General features: G+C 31.4%; 1 protein-coding gene across 1 annotated transcript in view; it reads right to left on the bottom strand.

Annotated features, from left to right (window-relative positions):
- Mocs2B (Molybdenum cofactor synthesis 2B) overlaps positions 1-19,775 on the bottom strand; it is a 64,967-nt gene that overhangs the window by 1,523 nt on the left and 43,669 nt on the right. Inside the window, exon 4 of the mRNA XM_065514994.1 lies at positions 17,111-17,415. Coding sequence (XP_065371066.1) covers positions 17,111-17,415 — 305 coding nt within the window. The remainder of the gene's footprint in view (positions 1-17,110; positions 17,416-19,775) is intronic.

Below are 19,775 nucleotides of genomic sequence, written 5' to 3'. Positions count from 1 at the left end.
AATACCTCCTATAGTTTTTCCGTACCTGCGATTTAAATTTTGCGATTTTTGAGAAAAAATAATTTTTTGGCCATATTTTGGCCGAATTTCCTTACTGTTATGATTTTTATTTAAATGCTATTCAGAATATTATAGGTAATTCTAAATATAGTCTAAAAGTATTACTAAAATCGGAAAACGTTAACCCTTAAATCGTCAAAAGGTCAAAGGTCAAAAATGTTTTAATATTATATTCACCCTTATCGTGGTTGGCGTAAACGTCATACGCCTACGACAGTTTCGTACTAGATTAAAGAAACAGTTTGCATTTTATCATTAATCTAGTACGAAACAGTCGTAGCCGTAAGACGTTTACGCCAACCACGATAAGGGTGATTATAATTATTTACATATTTGTATTCAGGATTACTGCTGTGTAATAAGTATATATCAGAGACCGAAAATAACGGGTTCACTTTCATTTCAATGGTAAATTCACATTCGAAGCCATTTAAAAATATTTTTTTTGTGTTATATCACTGAGAGAGTGATTTATTAAAAAATCCAAAATTTATAATTTTTTTTAATTTTTAAAAAAAATCACTAATTTGTAAAAAAAATATGCAATTTTGAATATTTTTTTAAAATTCACAAATTTTTAAAAAATTCACCAATTTTACAAAAAATTATCAACACGTTTATACTACAATTTAAAAATTAAATTCTCAATTCTGTTACTGAGACTGCATTACATCATATTCATCATATTATTTCTATAATTTGTTAAAAATTACTAAAAATATGTGCTACGTAAATAAAAGAGAAAGAACGGTTGGGCCTTTTCGGAAATGCATCACTGCGCTGCATCTGATGCGCAGTACATTCTAAAATGCAAAAGTTGCCAACACTGCAAATGTCATGAGTTCTAAAAAGCAACAGTGAAACATATGATGCGCAAAAATGATGCATTTCCGAAAAGGCCCGTTATTACGATTGAGAACAATTGAATTGTTTATGTCTCAACAAAGCATTAAAAACAACAAAATCTGATAAAGGTCATACAAACCATGTAAATAAAAATATTTTTATAACTGTTATTTTGAGTGATTGGGTGTGTTCGTAAATGCAGTAAATTTGTGCATCACTGATGCCACGACAAACTTTTGCAACATATAACTTAATGATGCATTGGTTGCACAAATTTGCGGCATCACTGCCAACAATTTGCATTAAAAAACGTTTGACGTAAAGCAATAATCGCAAATATGCTTTTTCGAACGCTAAACTTTTAATTTGCTGCAGTGATGCAATCATACTGAATTTACGAACACACCCATTTATTTTTATCACAAAAATATAAATCACATATTGGTATATATACATTAATTGGCCTAGAGTAGCTTTAAATATTATTACGAATAAAAAGTAAGAGTACTATATTCGGCCGTGCCGAATCTTAAATACCCACCACCTAAATATATGGTATAAAAACTGAAATAATCAGCCCAATTATGAATAAAAATTCCCCGGGAGTTTTTTCCCTTTTCTCATTTTTTCTATTCAAATTCAACTCCGGTGGAATTTTTTATTCATAATTAGGCTGAATATTACAATTGTTAGAAAGACTAGTTTACTCAGGTGATATTTTATTTCAAATGTGTAAACAATTTTATCTAATTCAGCAATTTATGACTGAAATTCCTATTAGAACGTATGAAATTTAACAATTTATATTCTTAATCACCCTTATCGTGGTTGGCGTAAACGTCTTACGCCTACGACAGTTTCGTACTAGATTAAAGAACAAGTTTGCATTTTATCTTTAATCTAGTACGAAACTGTCGTAGGCGTATGACGTTTACGCCAACCACGATAAGGGTGAATAATTAGTTAATACGTTTGGATCAACATTTTTCCCTTTTAACCTCAAGTGAAGAACAGAGTATAAAAAAGGGTATACAAATAATATATTTAGACAAACTTCAAAATATTTGGTTGTGGGAGCTATGACCTATTATGATTCGATTGTCATAAAATATTTTTACGTGATTTTTATGTATTTATATGAGAGCTGTGGCCAATTATGGACCAATATTCACAAAATTCAGTATTATGATTTTTGAATACAAATTACTGATCTGTGTACTATTTTTATATGGTCTTAAGTTTTTAAGGGCTATTTTTGTAGAATTTCATATAAGCAACGTTATTAACATGAGTGGACCTTATTATATGGGAGCTATGCAGAATTATGGACCAATATTTAAAAAATCTTGTAGTACGATTCTTAGATACAAATTACTGATCGGTGTAAAATTTTGGTTCAGTATAGATTTTTTTGGATATTTGTGCAGGTTAATGTGTTTTCCTGAAGTGGTTCTTATATGGAGGTTATGACCAATTATGGGCTTATCATCATAAAATTTGGTACATCGATTTTTGTATATATTTGGTCAATTCACAAGGTCTCTTATCATGGTTTTGATTGCTTTTCAAGCAAAAAATGTCCTAAAATAATACTACTCTGTATGCTATGTTTACTGTGTTATCGTAACCAACCAGCAGAGACCTGTGCCGAATGCCTAAGAGTCGGTTAAGCAGGGCCGCCGAGTCGTGATATATTAGGGCATTATGACAATATGACTGATAAGAGACCTTGTGAATTGACCAATTGAATAAATTTGTTTTGAATTTCAACCTGATAACTATATTTGTAAGAATTTTATGAGGATTTTAGTGATTTTCGGGAGTGGACCTTATATGGGAGCTATGCACACTGTGGTAAATCCCAAATCTAGCTGGACAAAATTAAAAAATAAATGTCTGGCAACATTCCTTCTGATCATTTAATGAGTTTCTCAATACAATAGGGAACTGTAGTTCATGTTTTGTTTTTTTGGTTTTTAGCTCCGATTAGGAAAAACTAAGCTTTAAAGTCAGTTGTTGTCAACAGGTACATCAAAGGGAAGGGTATTTTGTGTGTGACTTTGGTTTATGATTAAAAAGGCTACGGTGATTTTATTGTCATAATTTTTTTTATATTATTATTAAGCTCCATTTCAAGGAAATATGCAACAATTTTCATTTAATTATTTCCATTGTAACTATTAAAAAAACTATTTTTTGTGAGAAGATCAGAAATTGGAAAAAATAAAATATTTCCTTTTTTCAAGTAGAGTTAAAGCTGTTTATTCCGCATAGTTCCGCTATAAACTATATTTGGGTTAATCTGCCAAGTGTTCACTTTAAGGTAAATCAAAAACATCTTGCGCATTTTTGCGACCGCCATACATTTTTTTTCACTTTTCCAGTATGACCTACACAAAGAAAAAATAAAATATTTCCTTTTTTCAAGTAGAGTTAAAGCTGTTTATTCCGGATAGTTCCGGTGCAAAACTATATTTGAGTTAATCTTTCAAGTGTTCACTTCAAGGTAAATCAAAAACATCTTGCGCATTCTTGCGACCGCCATAAATTTTTTCACTTTTCCAGTATGACTTCTACTTTTTCACGAAAGAAAATTTTTGAAGAATGGGTAAAAACTCCCAAACGTGATTTATTAATTTTGTCCAGTTAGATTTGCGATCTACCACACTGTGCTATGGTTAAATATGGACCGATATTCACAAAATCCAGAAGTATGATTTCTGGATACAAATTACTGATCTGTGCCTAATTTCATTTTGATATCGATATGTTTTTAATATTTTTTAAGGTTAATATCTTTTTTTTGTAAATGGGCCTTATACGGGAGCTATGACCAATTATCGGCCAATCTTTATAAAATTTGGTACAGTGATATCTATATATATGAGTATAATTTTTGTCGAATTTTAGCATGATAAATGTATTTATAAGAGATTTATGAGTACTTAACTGATTTTTGGAAGTGGACCTTATATGGGAGCTATGGTCAAATATGGACCGATATTCACAAAATCCAGTAGTATGATTTCTAAATATAAACTACGGATGTGTGTGAAATTTTGTTTTGATATTGATATTTTTTAGATATTTATGTAGGTTATTGTGTTTTTCGGAAGTGGTCCTTATATGGGAGCTATAACCAATTATCGGCCGATCTTCATAAAATTAGGTACAGCGATTTTGGTATATATGGGGATTATTTATGTCGAATTTTAACTTGATAGCGACATTTATAAGACATTTATGCTTATTTAAGAGATTTTCGGAAGTGTACTTTGTATGAGGGCTATGGTCAAATATGGGCCGATCCACGAAAAATTTTGTAATATAATTTTTTTTACCACGAAACTTATTTTTGCTGAATTTTCTATGGATAGTGCTATTCTGTAGGCATTTATAGACCATAAAACCATATTTCGGGAAGAAATTTGTATGGGGGCTAGGAGAAATCATGGACCGATTCTTATAATTTTCACCAGAGTTACTCATTTTGTCATAAAAGTAACGAGTGCAAAATTTTATGATATTCGCTGCAATATATTTACACCAATGACCAAAAATATGTGAAAATTATCAATTTTTTTTTGAGGTAGTCCCACATTTTAATTCATAACTTTGGTTCCACTGCACCGATTTCGCTGATTTTCGAAAATGCATGGAAGCTTGCCAGACTAATATTTTTTAATGGTTGTCTAAAATATGTTCAATATCTTTAAATTAATTATAGAATTCGTCATAAAATTTATAATATTTGTTAGATTATATTATAAGTTATCAATATGCGTTAAGTTTTTTGCGCAAATTGGAAAAAAAATGCAACAAAGTTGAAGCAAGTGGTAACCAAAAGCAATTGTGTACTGTGGCAGCTTTACTGTTTTGTTTTCTTTTTGACATAGTGGTTGAGCTTGCGCCATAGTTTTTGCAAAATTTTTATAAAATGTAGTTCCATTCTTTTTAATTCCATTAAAGATATAACAGAAGCTCCAGGCATTTTTTTATTTTCACTTTAATATTTCTACAAAATTATTAGCAAAACAAAACATTTAAAATAAACGAATCAGCTGTTTTCTTGTGCTTTCGAAAATTTAAAATCACACCGAAAAATATAATAACAGTGTGATTTACAGAACAGGCACAAATCACACGTGTGATTTTAAAACGGTATGTGATTTGAAATCACTTGGATTACAGAACATACCTGAATTTCGAAATTTTTCTAAAAAATTATTTTTTTTTGCCAAATTTATATTTTTAAAACGACTGCGAAGATTATAAACATGTTAAGCGGAATTTAGTTTTTTTCAGTTTATTCAATAAACTAAACTGTTTTTGAGTTACGCGAATATATGTTGTGCAACCTCCTCCATTTTCGAAATAACGGTATATCTCGAAAATACGAGCTAACCTAAAAGAATGGTTAGCACAATTGAATTCAGCGTACCCGAATTAGTTTAAGCCACTGGGTGCCCCTCTTGACAGAAAAAAAAGTGTCAATTTCGTTCATAGTGTAATTGAATAGTGAGGGCTATACTTATTTATGTAAAAAATAAATATTTTGTTAATAAGCTTAGAATATGTAGATATTTAAATATAAAAACAAGATTTGGCAATTGTTAGAACCAAAAAGCGAAAAAAAGTTATCAGCTGTTTGACTGACTCCACCTTGTATAAATTCGCCTTGGGTATACCCAATTCTACAACAAATACAACTTTACCAAAAACAACATATACTTTGTTTTTGTAAAATTATTTGCTAGCTGTCAAACAGCTAAACAACAGCAGACTGCAAAAATCAAAAACAGGGGTGAAAATAAATAAATACGTGAAATTTACTTTCAATAAGTACTCCATTCACTCTTATATTATCAATTATTCACTTTTATACTATTTTATATTAAAAGAAACAAAATCGTTAATTTAAAATAATAAAGAAATGTAAACAAACTTTGACAGCTAGAAGTGAAAAAACAAATCGAGCAAAAAATAGTCAGCTGGCTTTTCGACGTCACCTTATTAGATACGCCTTGGCTTGCGCCATAGTTTTTGCAAAATTTTTATAAATTGTAATTCCATTCTTTTTAATTCCATTAAATATATAACAGAAGCTGCAGGCATTTTTTATTTTCATTTTAATATTTCTACAAAATTATTTGCAAAACAAAACATTTAAAATAAACGAATAAGCTGTGTTCTTGTGCTTTCGAAAATTTAAAATCACACCGAAAAATACGTGGATTGCAGAACAGACCTGATAGAACAAATTTTTTTAAAAAAACCGTAAAAGGCAAGACAAATTTAAAATAAAGCTGGGAAGACAGGCAAATAAAAGCAGTTTCAGCCGCTTTTTTCTTTTTACAAAAAACTATTATTTTAGAGATTTTTTGGTAATTATTTGAACTTATTTTATTTTTATATAATTTGAAAGTAAATTTTTAATTAGGCTTAAGTTCATATATATATGGGGCATTTCATGTCAAGTGAACCAACTTTCCACTAAAGTTGGTTCTATTGGATTGTAACTCAGACACAACTTTTCAACAAGATCGGTCGAGAACTCTCTGAGTTAGAGGGGGTCAAAATTTGACATTTTGGCCAAGCATGTGTTTTTTCTCATCCATGTAACCTATTCTTAGCAAAATGTGTCCCAAATAGTTTTGATAGCTACACTGGTGCATATTCCTATAAACGCACTTAATTTGTTTCTGTATTTTTTTTATATCTTTGTTGTTCTCATCTAAAAGCAAAATTTAACTTTTTTAATGAGAGACAACTTAACGGTACTTTTTGAAAGTAAACAAGTTTTTTTTCCTTATTCTTGTTGTTTGAATTGAAATTTGTTTTTAAAAAAGTTACCAAAAATAAAATATCAATTTTAGTTTTTTTTCAACCAATGTATGTAGGTCTAGAAATACACAATTTATGGCCAAAACTAAAATCTTGGGGTGACATTTTTGGTACTGCAATGTGGAAGTAAACACTTGAAATATACTTATGTGGACTTCTGTTTTTTGAAAAACCTACTACACGTTACACCGCGATGAAACAAAAATAAAATATTTTTCGTAAATTAAAAAAAAAAATATATATATTTGGTCAATTCACAAGGTCTCTTATCATGTCATAATGTCCTACTATTTCACAATGGTTTTTATTGTTTTTCAAGCTAAAAATGTCCTAAAATAATACTCTGTATGCTATGTTTATTGTGTTATCGTAACCAACCAGCAGAGACCTGCGCCGAATGCCTAAGAGTCGGTTAAGCCGAGTCGTGATATATTAGGACATTATGACAATATGACTGATAAGAGACCTTGTGAATTCACCAATTGTTATCATGTTGGTACTATGCTTATCCAACAGATTTTTTAGTTAAATAAAGAAAATAATAAAATTTTTCTTATTTAGTTGATAGTTGATGATATATATTTTATATGTCAAAAGTTAAATTTAATATGTAAAAGAAATTTGCTGATGTGCAGAATATATTAGATATATTTTATTCATTATTATCAGGGAAACCGGAAATATGCTCTAAAAAAGGTGTTTTAAGCGCTTTAAATATGCAGTAAAAACTTTAAAATATGCTCTTAAAATTTAAAAAATATGCTCTTAAAAAAACAAACTTTTACATCATTTTTAACCAAAAAATGAAAACTTTTATTTAAAAAAATAAACACAGGTATTTTTTGATGATATTTTATATAAATATAAAGTCAATTCTTCAATTAAGGATATTATTGCAATAAATTACTAAATATTGACTTAAATTTTCAAATAAAAATCGTTGTCTATTGGATCTGAAAACATTTTTATACATAGAAAATGTTCTTTCGACATCAACTGATGTTAAAGGAGCAAATTTAAAAGACAATAGCTGTTAGAGTTGTGTAGCTCATGAATGATCTAGTTCAATTGAACTATTCACTCAACTGAGCGAAGTGAATCATTCATCATACTGAGCGGTTTCCGCTCAGCACTGAGCGTTTACAACTGAGCGGTTTTGTTTAATGCTCATGTTTCTTCCCAGCGGATTTTTTTCCCCATACATCTTCCAACTGAGACCAATGACAATGTAGATGCGACTAATCCAAAGTCTGTATTCAGTTTCCACTTACATTTACACAGCGATGGCCTAGGCCGTCATATGGGTCCAACTCTACCGACAATGTAAGCGAAAGTCGGATGGGTCCAACTCCACCTACATTGTAAGCGAAGGTCGGATGAGTCCAACTCCACTGACTTTTTTTAATCGTCTTAAATTTCTTTTACTGAAGCAGAACATTTCTTTTAATATAAAAAACACACAACAAACAACACTTACTATTTTTAATTTGTACTTATTTATTTTTAATGCCACAATCACGGTTAAACCACTTGTACTTTCAAAAACACTTTACAATATGAAATTTTACTTTGAAATAGAAAAAACTAAGAAACAACAGAAAATAAATAACGGGACAACGGCTGAACCAAAACAAACAACAAAACATTACATAGCCATCCAATTCAGATGCAAGTACGATAACAACATTTTATTCGATTTTGTCTTGTTCTTTAATTCTAATATGTATTTCATTTTACAATGTGGTTTAGAAACTTTTTTTTTGGAAATAATTCGGTATCTCGGGAACTATTGGAGATATTATTACAAAATTTCACATGGTTAGAGCTGAGGTGTTTTTCAGTTGAATTACATTTGTTCAGCTTCCTAGGGGTAATACGGGCCAGTTTGTGCCCCCTCAAAGTTGGTCACCTCGGGTCTCAAAATTTTTAAAAAAATCCCCAAAAATTCATTTATGATCCGAATGAGCTGAAATTTAAAATATAAATAGTCCTTGAGAAGATCTACAAAAAATACGCTTACATGTGTTTTGCTCGATTTTTTTTTGTTTTTTAGATATGGCGGCCCTACGGAGGGTCGAATATTTTTTCAAAATATCAGCTATATTGGCAATAAAATTCTAAATAAAATAAAAAAACTTGGTAACAGTTATCTCGTCCGTGTAAAAAGTTACACGCATCCAAAGTTGGAACATGTAAAATGGGCCTAATTTTTTACGATTTTTCCTAAAAAAGTCCCTATATTTTTTCTTTTGTAGAAACAAATTTTCTTTGGGACTATATACAATTTTTATATGTTCCGGAAAGAAAACTTAATGCAAAAGCATGTAAAGTAAAATTGGGCTCACTTAAGCGGACACAGTATCCCCCAGACCTATCCAAACTTGGACAATTTGAAAAAAAATATTTAGGTTTCAGTAAAAAATTCTAAAAAGGCAAAGCACCGATCCTCGAAAAAGTTCCGTATTTGTATAACCCTATATGTTGTTTAAATACTTAGAAAGTTGTTTTACTATCACACGGTAAATAGCGTCACAGTAGGCACTTTTCTAAAAAAACTCAGTTTTTGGAACACATTTTCCCCGTTTTAGGAATTTCGGTATTTGAAAATAAAAAATGTCAAAAATTATAATGTCATTAATTTAAGGACATTTGGATCTAAATTAGTTCCCAATTTTGTTATGATATCTTTAACCGTTAAAATTTTACATTAAATCAAATTTTATATTTTTCTTCATGGAAAATCACCATATTATAATTTTTTTAGTTTTTAAGGTAAATGACGTTCAAAAAATTAATTAAATTATTTAATTTTATTAAAATATGAATCTACAAGTCCTAAGGTTTTTACCAATATCAAATACTTATATAAAAAGCATATATCTACTACTCAGAAGCTCCACAAACCTTTGAAAAATTTTAACGTTTTTTCATATATTGCATGCAAAATGTGTATACTTACATATTAAATGTAACTAATGAATTCAAACGTATACTGACCTTAAAGAAAAGTTGGTATAATGCATTTTTCGCAGTAAAAACAAATAATATTTATTTTCGTGTAGGTTAATCTTCATTTAGATATATATTATTTGAACATTTTTATCCTCCGATAATTAGCCAGAATTTAGACAGTAGGCCTTACATTAGTTTGAAGGTTATGGGTTAAACACATTTAGCGTTGTTAGATAGCGGTGCCAATAAGAGTGTGATTGGTGGAGTATTGGCTAATAAGGTTCAAGAGTCTGACGGATTTCGAAAATGTCATGGTAATGTTAGAACTGCAGACGGACAAAGGCAAAACATTTTGGGAACTGTTACTTTGGAGTTTTTCAAGGACGGACGAAATTGTTTGAGTTCTTGGTAGTTCCGACGATACAACAAGAAATTATTTGTGGGTTTGACTTCTGGACATCTTTTGGACTTGGTATTTCTTGGATTGGTGAAATTGATTGTACAGAGACAAACCCAGACAAACTTATACTTACGATGGAACAGAAACAAAGATTGGATAGAGTCATTGCAGCGTTTCCTAATTCGGAAATTGAGGGCTTAGGTTGTACAACTCTTATAGAACATTGTATAGATACTGGCGATGCAAAACCAGTAAAACAGAGGTATTATCCGATTTCGCCGGCAATAGAGAAGCATCTATGTGGGGAAATAGATAGAATGCTGTCTCTTGGAGTAATTGAGGAAGCGCCTAGCTCTCCGTGGTCATCACCTGCAGTTGTTATCGTTAAACCAGGTAAAGTAAGGATGTGCGTGGACAGCAGAAAATTAAATTCCGTAACCGTAAAGGACGCTTACCCTATATCAAACATTGACGGACTGATTGCGAGACTTCCTCCAGTTTATTGTATTTCAAAGAAAGACTTAAAAGATGCCTTTTGGCAAATTAAATTGGAGGAAGGTTCAAAACAAGAGACAGCTTTCACAGTTCCTAATCGGCCTTTGTATCAATTTGCAAGAATGCAGTTTGGACTGTGTAATGCACCACAGACGTTGTTCAGACTGATGGACATAGTTATTCCGTACAAACTGAAAACACACGTATTTGTTTATTTGGAAGACCTGATTGTTTCTCAAGATTTTAACGAACATTTGACACATTTATTGGAAGTTGCAACGCAACTTAGGAAAGCTGGTTTAACGATTAACATTAACAAAAGTAGTTTTGCATTGAACAAAGTCAAGTATCTTGGATACATTGTGGGTAACGGAACGTTGCAAGTAGACAATGACAAGGTTCAAGCTATTCGTGAATTTCCCGAACCAAAGACTGTAAGACATTTACGTAGATTTTTAGGAATGACTGGGTGGTACAGAAGGTTTATTAAGGACTATTCATCAGTAACTTTTAATCTGACAGAACTTTTGACGAAGAAGAAATCTTTTAAATGGACAGAAGAAGCTCAAAAATCGTTTAATGAATTAAAAGACATATTAACATCTGCTCCTCTACTTGTTCACCCAAATTATTCGGAACCATTCATTTTACAATACGATGCTAGCACTTGCGGTGTTGGTGCAGTTCTTGCGCAACTAGATAAAGATGGTATAGAGAGACCCATAGCTTACATGTCTCATAAGTTAAATAAGGCACAGAGGAATTACACAATAACAGAGCTAGAGTGCCTTGCTGTTGTTATGGCTGTAAAGAAATTTAGGTCATATATAGAGGGACAAGCATTTAAGGTAGTAACGGACCATGCAAGCCTGAAGTGGCTTATGAATCAAAGAGATTTATCGGGGAGATTAGCGAGATGGTCGTTGAAACTCCAGGGTTTCAACTTCATAATTGAACATCGTAAAGGCCGAGATAATATTGTTCCCGATACGCTGTCGAGAGCTCATGAGGGTGAGAATGTTGTGGAATCTCTGGAATCCGATAGTCTGCCGATGATCGATTTGAATTCAGAGGCATTTGATAGTGAAGAATATATGGAATTACGAAGACATATAACAGTGACTGAACTACCTGATTTCAAAATAGCGGATAAATACATTTACAAAAGGACAGATTTTTCTCTTGGGAAGTCTGATGAATCGGATTTGTGGAAGTTGTTTGTACCGAAGGAACTTAGATGTGGCATTATTTATTCTTGTCATGACACACCAATTTCGGCCCATGGCGGGATTGCAAAAACAATCGAAAGGGTAAGACGTTAATTTTATTGGCCAGGGCTCGTAAAAGACGTTCGTGACTACATCGGTAGGTGTGATTTGTGCAGAACAACTAGGACACCAACTCATATTTTAAGACCACCTTTAGGAAAGATAACTAGTACGGACCGACCATTTCAAAGATTATACATAGACATCATAGGACCATTGCCTAGGACAAAATCAGGAAATGTCGCAATTTTAATCATTTTAGATCACTTCTCAAAATTTACATTTTTGAAACCGTTAAAGAAATGTCTTTCTAAACACATAATCGATTACCTCAAAGATGAGATTTTTCCTTGTTACGGAGTGCCTCAGGTTATTGTGTCTGATAACGGGCCACAGATTCGATGCAAAGATTTTAAGAAATTTCTTAATGAAAAGTGTATACAACATTCATTGACTGCAGTATACAGTCCACAAGCAAACGCGTGAACCGCTCAATCAATGAAGCGTTGCGATCTTATGTTAGGAAGGATCAAAGGGAATGGGACAAGTACATCAGCAGCATAAATTGTGCTCTAAGAAACAGTATTCATCAATCGATTGGTAAGACGCCATACCAGGTAGTCTTTGGGCAAACTATGCTGACACACGGACAAGACTACAAGCTACTATCAAATTTAGGACTTTTGTCAGATTCGGACATAACTTTAAATAGGCAGGACGAATTTGTTTTGATTCGATATGGTATAACAGAGCTTATGAGGAAATCATATGAAAGGAATGCTAGATTATATAACCTTAGATCTCGAAATAAGGAATTTGAAGTAGGGCAACAAGTAATTCGTCGAAATTTCTCCCAGAGTTCTAAAGTAGAAAATTTTAACTCGAAGCTTGCACCTATAGGAATTAAAGCTATTGTTTTAAAACGAATTGGACAAGTTAACTACGAATTGAAGGATGTTGATAGTGACAATACAGGCGTATATCACGCAAAGGATATATGGACTTAGCGGAAATATGGTTTTGCATTTTCCTTCGACCTTTTCCAGTTCCAGTCCCTTGTTATATATATACTGTTTTGTGAGGTCGCATATTCAATAATATTCACTTAAAATTTTTCTACTTGTTTAAAATAAATTATTTACATCAATTTTTTATTTGAAACAAAATTCAGTATGCTTGTCGAACAAAAATTTCATTTGAAAATTATTATGTTTCAAATTTGAAAAGAAAAATTGAGTTAAAAAAAAAAAATTTCTAGGGAAGAATTTAGTGGCAACATTTTCTCTTGTGAAAGGAGCAGTTCTTTATTCAAATAAAAAGTTACGGAAGGTAAATGAATTTTCTTAATTATTGTTAGGACTATATTTTGATTATTGGTATATTTTTCTATTCAGGAAAAGGGACCATCCTTCAGTACATAATTTGCCCACAAAAATCCCACAAAGACCAATTTTGTTGTATATAATCTCAATTCCCAGCTTGATAATAAACAGCTTTACAAGTAAATCGTCAATTTAATTTGTCATCCCAAGTTTGCCATCATTTTGGATATTTTGGCAAAGAACATAAGAAGACAACAGCGGACGAAAAATTAAACCACCAAATTGTGATAAATTGCTAGATGCATACCTAATTTGACTTTAACAATCTAACTAACTTCGTATATGTCATAATTTTAATCTTAAAAACAAAGCCTAAAATTAATCTTTAAACTTTTTACTTAAATTTGTTTTCTAAATTAACTAACTTAATATCTAATTAACGTAAAAATAGTTTTCTCATCATTTTTTATAATTTCAACTAGCTGATCCGGCAAACGTTGTTCTGCCATACAAATTATTTCTAGTGAATATTTTGGTTGTTAAATAAAAAATAACGAATGTATTCTAAGTGAATTTGGCATTATAGGTATTTTTGATGCCAAATGAAGAGAAATAATACAAACAAAATTTTTTTGCGAAAAATATTTAAAAAATGGGTGGATAGGGACATCCTAATGTCCTAGCGGTATGAAATATAATATTCTCGTACCTACCAAAAATATGTACAAAATTTCATAAAAATAGGTAAATATTGATCCGGCAAACGTTGTTCTGCCATACAAATTATTTCTAGTGAATATTTTGGTTGTTAAATAAAAAATAACGAATGTATTCTAAGTGAATTTGGCATTATAGGTATTTTTGATGCCAAATGAAGAGAAATAATACAAACAACATTTTTTTGCGAAAAATATTTAAAAAATGGGTGGATAGGGACATCCTAATGTCCTAGCGGTATGAAATATAATATTCTCGTACCTACCAAAAATATGTACAAAATTTCATAAAAATAGGTAAATTTGGATATTGCTCATACAAAATACTTAAATATCGGCTAAGAAACGGGTGGGTGAGGGTCGGTAGAAGAAAACTTGAGGTTATAGGTATTTTTTAATGTCAAATAAATAAAATGCGAAAAAAAACTTTTGGTCAAAAAATTGTAAAAATATATTTTGGATAGGGTCACCCTAATGGCCTAGCGGTATGAAATATACTTTACGACCTATTCTCATACCTACCAAACATACATACAAAATTTCATAAAAATCGGTTGAGCCGTTTCGGAGGAGTTCAAACACTAACATTGTGACACGAGATTTTTATATATTAGATTTAAAATAAAAAAAATCGATGTTTGCTATGATTTCAACGAAAACTATTTTACTTTTAATTTAAATAATTGCTTTTGCAAGATGACTAATTAGATTTATTAGTATTGATCCACGAAAAGTTTAGGTATGTTTTAGTCGGTATTATTGGGCTATCTGGTAATATGAGCACAGATAGTAAGGTTAGGGCGGGTAAAGATAGAGGGTTAATAACATCTAAATCCTCAAAGTGGTCTCCTTCACCTGTTAACTTTTAAATTTTTGTTTCTTGTTTATTCTTAATTTCATTAATCGACCATATTATATAAATTTGCTACCTTATCTTAAATCATTTTGTAACTGGTTTGGTCTACCTATAAGGAGAGAAGAACACTCCCACTTTCACTGAGCTGGTTTATAGGTAGCACGGCTGGTTTATAGGTAGCATATTCTCCGAAGTGGTACGATCCATTGCGACCGTTACATCTATATTAATGATTTAGTAATCCAGAAATGGGTCAAAAATAGGTCAAAAATTGAGGTTGTCCTGGTTTTTTCCTTATATCTCAGCCATTTGTGGACCGATTTTTTCTAAATAGCAACCGAGCCGGAAGAATTTCGGAGATATTGATGTATCATTCGTGTATGTAAGTTATTTGGGGGCTTCAGAAAGTTGATTTCAACACACAGACGGACAGACGGACATGGCTATATCGACTCCGCTATCTATAACGATTCAGAATATATATGTATATACTTTGTGGGGTCGCAAATGAAAAATGTAGAAATTACAAACGGAATGACAAACTTATATATACCCTTGCCACTCATGGTGAAGGGTATAATTAACGAAAATATTTTTTTCAGTAATTTAAAAAAATAAAACACAAATATACAACAACACATATTAATGATATTTTTAAAAATAAATTTAATTAATTTAAAAAAAATTAACGATACATTTTTTTTCAGTAATTTTATAATATTGACACAAAAAATTTTGTGGTTTTTCGGTGTTTTTCGATGACAATACGTATTCATTACTTACAAGTAATTACTAACCCCCCGTTGCAACGACGTATATAAGACCATAGTAAGTTGGACCTACAATGGGTCAAAATCGGAAAAAATTTTAACCCGAATTTTGTTTACCTAAAAATATTTATAATTTGTATTTTGAAGTATAATTTGGTGAAGGGTATATAAGATTCGGCACAGCCGAATATAGCTCTCTGACTTGTTATACCCTACACCACCATAGTGGGGAGGGTATTATGCGTTTGTGCAGATGTGTGTAACTCCCAAAAATATTGGTCTAACACCCACCTTAAAGTATACCGATCGACTTAGAATCACTTTCTGTGTCGATTAAACGATGTCCGTCTGGCTGATTGGTTGGTTGGTTGGTTGGCTGGCTGTCCATGTAAACCTTGTGCGCATGTAAACCTTGGACGAAGCCTATTGAAACTGGCTGAAATCGGTCCATTATTTCACCAAGCCCCCATACAAATGTCCTCTCGAAATTGGACTTTATCGGTCATAAATGTTTAATTTATATACTATGTATCTACACAAATTTCGCTCCAAATAAGTTTTATATATACAAAATTCATGTCACCAAATCTTGTTACGATCGGTCCATAATTAGTCATAGCTCCCATATAAACCCGCTTCCGAAAATCACTTTAACGTGCTTAAATCACTTAAAAATGTTGGTATACACACAAAATTCAACACAAATAACTTTCATATAGACATAAATCACACGACATAATATTATGGTGATCGGTCCATAATTGGTCATAGCTCCCATATAAGGCCCACTTCCGAAAATCACTCACGAATATAAATTATTGATATTTTAAAAGAAAAATATTTTTACTCATTTACTTGGTGTAGGGTATTATAGGTCGGCCTTGACCGACCATACTTTCTTACTTGTTCTTATCTCGTAAACTGTGAAGAGCGCTAGCTATGTTTGTGAAGTTACAGAATCTTTCGGTAATTAAAAGTTATAAATCGAAATGTTTTTGATAAAATTAATCAGCCCAATTATGAAAAAAAATTCCCCGGTAGTTTTTTTTTTGTTTTTTTAACATAGAATTTGAATAGGAAAAATACTTTGTTGATGACTTCTGTTACACATATACTTTATCAAATTTCTTTTTTACTGGTGGAAACTAGTTTTTCTTATCAAGTTGCTAATTAACTGACATTAATTAAAGAATCATTATCTAATAATGATGATTTATAATACAATATGTTGAATATGTATGAAGCAAAATGTTTTGAAATGATAATTTTCAATTGATGACAGAGAAATGAAAAATACTTACTCACAGTTATTGGACAACATTTGATGCTATTTCTATAACAATTTCGACTAATTTTTTTTTATGACGAAACGACGTATTGCTCATTAACGGCAAGAAATAATTCATATTTTTATTAAAAATTTGCATAATATGCATATAAATATGCAATGTTAAGTAAAATTTCATCCAGATCGGAAGACATCGATTTCAAAAGTTGGTTCACTTGACATGAAATCCCCCATATATATGTAGATAAATTTTGTCAAAATAGATAAATAAATCCTATTAAAAAATTACATACCAAAAAGTGTCGATACTCAGGTGATATTGACTCCAAATAGAGTATCCGATCTTCTATAATCTTTAGACGATGATATAATCTTTTGATGTTTGATTGTGGCACATTAATGTGTTCTTCAATGTTTTCTAATCTCTCCATGATTGACGGATATTTTAACATTATAGATTCTTCTTTATTAGAGCAAACTCTTTTATAATCCTTTTGTGATTCCATATTTTCTCTTTCAAGAGGAGCCATAAGTTTATCAAGTGCATTTAAATAGTCTGGCCGCATTTGAGGTCCAATATTGTTTTCCACCCGTCTTACTGTAAACAAAATCAAACCAAAAATAAAATTATAATTATTACATTTCAAGTGGATGTCAATAAAAATGTAATCACAACAAACTTTGTGCCGATCCTTTTAAAATGACATATAAATAATGTACTTTAGGTTGGAGGTCAAATGCCATGAAAACATTTTAGTTCAGTGAATATTAAATGCCAAATCAATAAAAAATCCTCTCTTAATTTGAAAATATTTTTGTTTATTAATGATCACTTAATCAGAAAAATAATTTAAAACAAGATGAATTTGTATACTGCTAAAAAAAATTATTCGTCACTGTCATACTTCGCGAATGTCAAACTTCATACATATCAAATCAGTCGCTAAGTCTGGGTTGATTAACAACTCGCGCATCATTGTAATTATTTTTAAGTTTTTGCCTTCGACAATTTTGCGTCTCACTCTGGCACGTGTGTGATGTAAGGCTTCGTATGACGGTTCCTGTTCTACGTCGTTCGCACCAACCGCGTGTCTTTTAATTTATGTCGATACTGGTGGAGTACCATTTTTTAAACTCAAATCGTGAACTTGTGGAGTACCATTATCATTCTTAATTTTAATAACAATGTTTAAGCGTTGCGGTTTCCTGCATAAAGATATAGGTCAACCATCAAACTTTAAATTCCATACATAAAAAAAATTAATGAAATCATCATGAATTTTCGTTTGAATTTTGTATTAATTGTTTCGAAATTGTATTTAAGTATTAATTTTAATATAAAGACCAGCTTAGATTACAATTTTCTAATCTGGGGATTCAGCATCGAGGTAAAGGACATGAAATTGTGCTAGTTCAACTCTATTGATTCATAAATCCATTGTTCTATGCAGAAGGTCATCCCGACCTTATTTGTACCAGAACTAATCTTGTTGTGGTGGGTGGTGGGTGACTTCAAAGTACGATATTACTTAAAGGTAACCACCAACATTTTTGCGTGGTTTACAGTTGGTATTTGTACTCCATAAACACCAAGGTTGAGCTTTACCCCCTTCGTCCAGGTTTAGAAGAGTGTAGCTGAATATTTCGTTGGTGATAGTAGCAGGATACTCCCAATGAAGAAGTTACACTTGGCCGCATAAGTTTGCGTACAAACTACTTTATATATTTTAACATGCTATTTTAGTCGTAAGTAACAACGGTAATCATATGAAATTGGTTTTTATTTATAGATAAACATTTGAAAATTATGATAGGTATTTTCTTTTTGCATTTGCAAAGTTTGGTAATAATTGACAGCTTAAAAACAATGGTTTGCTAACTTTTCGTGTATGCAAAAGTATGCGTACATAAAAATTAAAGGTAATTTGTAACTGTTTTTGTTATTGTGTGATACTAAAATACTGCAGTTTTTATTTCAAACTCATCATAAAAGCGATTTTTGAAAATTTTTTGTTTCAAATTGGAATAATTTCAAGAAATGGCAAACAGAAAATTAATTAATGTAGCTGAACGTAAAATTATTATACATTTACGGAAACAAGGGAAAACTTTGCGCGAAATTGATCAAGTAGTTGAACGTACTCACTCCTCCATCCAGAGAGTGATAAACTATTTTAAAAAGACTGGAATTTTTGTCTCAAAGCCTCGTTCTGGTCGTCCACCAAAATTAACTGAACGCGAAAAAGAGGTTATAAGGCAATCTGTGAAGGAAAACCCCAGATTTACTGTATCGAAAATGGCTGAAAACTTAAATTCACAATTTAATAAACATGTGTCCAAAGACACTGTGCTCAGAATTTTGAAAAAGGCCAACTATATAAGCCATGTAGCACGGAAAAAGCTGCCAGTTTTGATAGTTAATAGACAAAAACGAATTGCATTCACTAAAGAACACATAAATATGCACCCAGAGTTCTGGAAAAATGTTCTGGTCACGGATAAATGCAAGTACTGCATCTTTGGTATAAAAGACCGTCAGTTTGTTTGGAGAAAGCCTTGTACAGTGCTTAGTCCCAAAAATTTAAAATCATCAGTTAAGCATGGTGGTGGTGCAGTGATGGTACGGGGGTACATGACAAGTGAAGGTGTGGGAAATTTAGAATTTATTCCATCGACAATGGATCATAAGGTCTATTTAGACATTCTAATGAAAAATCTTACCGAAAGTGTTAGCAAATTGGGCATTAAAGATGATTATATATTCCTACAAGACAACGACCCAAAGCATACTTCACACAACACAAGGCTTTTGTAGTTGTTTAATAAAACAAAAACAATTGAAAACAATTGAAACTAAATCCCATAGAACATTTATGGGATTTGCTGGAGTGAAAAATACGAAACCATGTAATAACATTAAAGGAAATACTTCAAACAGAATTAACTGAGGAAAGGAGA

The sequence above is a fragment of the Calliphora vicina genome, chromosome 1, assembly GCF_958450345.1.
Source record: "Calliphora vicina chromosome 1, idCalVici1.1, whole genome shotgun sequence".
Lineage (NCBI taxonomy): Eukaryota > Metazoa > Arthropoda > Insecta > Diptera > Calliphoridae > Calliphora > Calliphora vicina.
The sequence above is the reverse complement of the archived record's forward strand: the minus strand, read 5'-3'. Positions and strand labels throughout refer to the sequence as shown.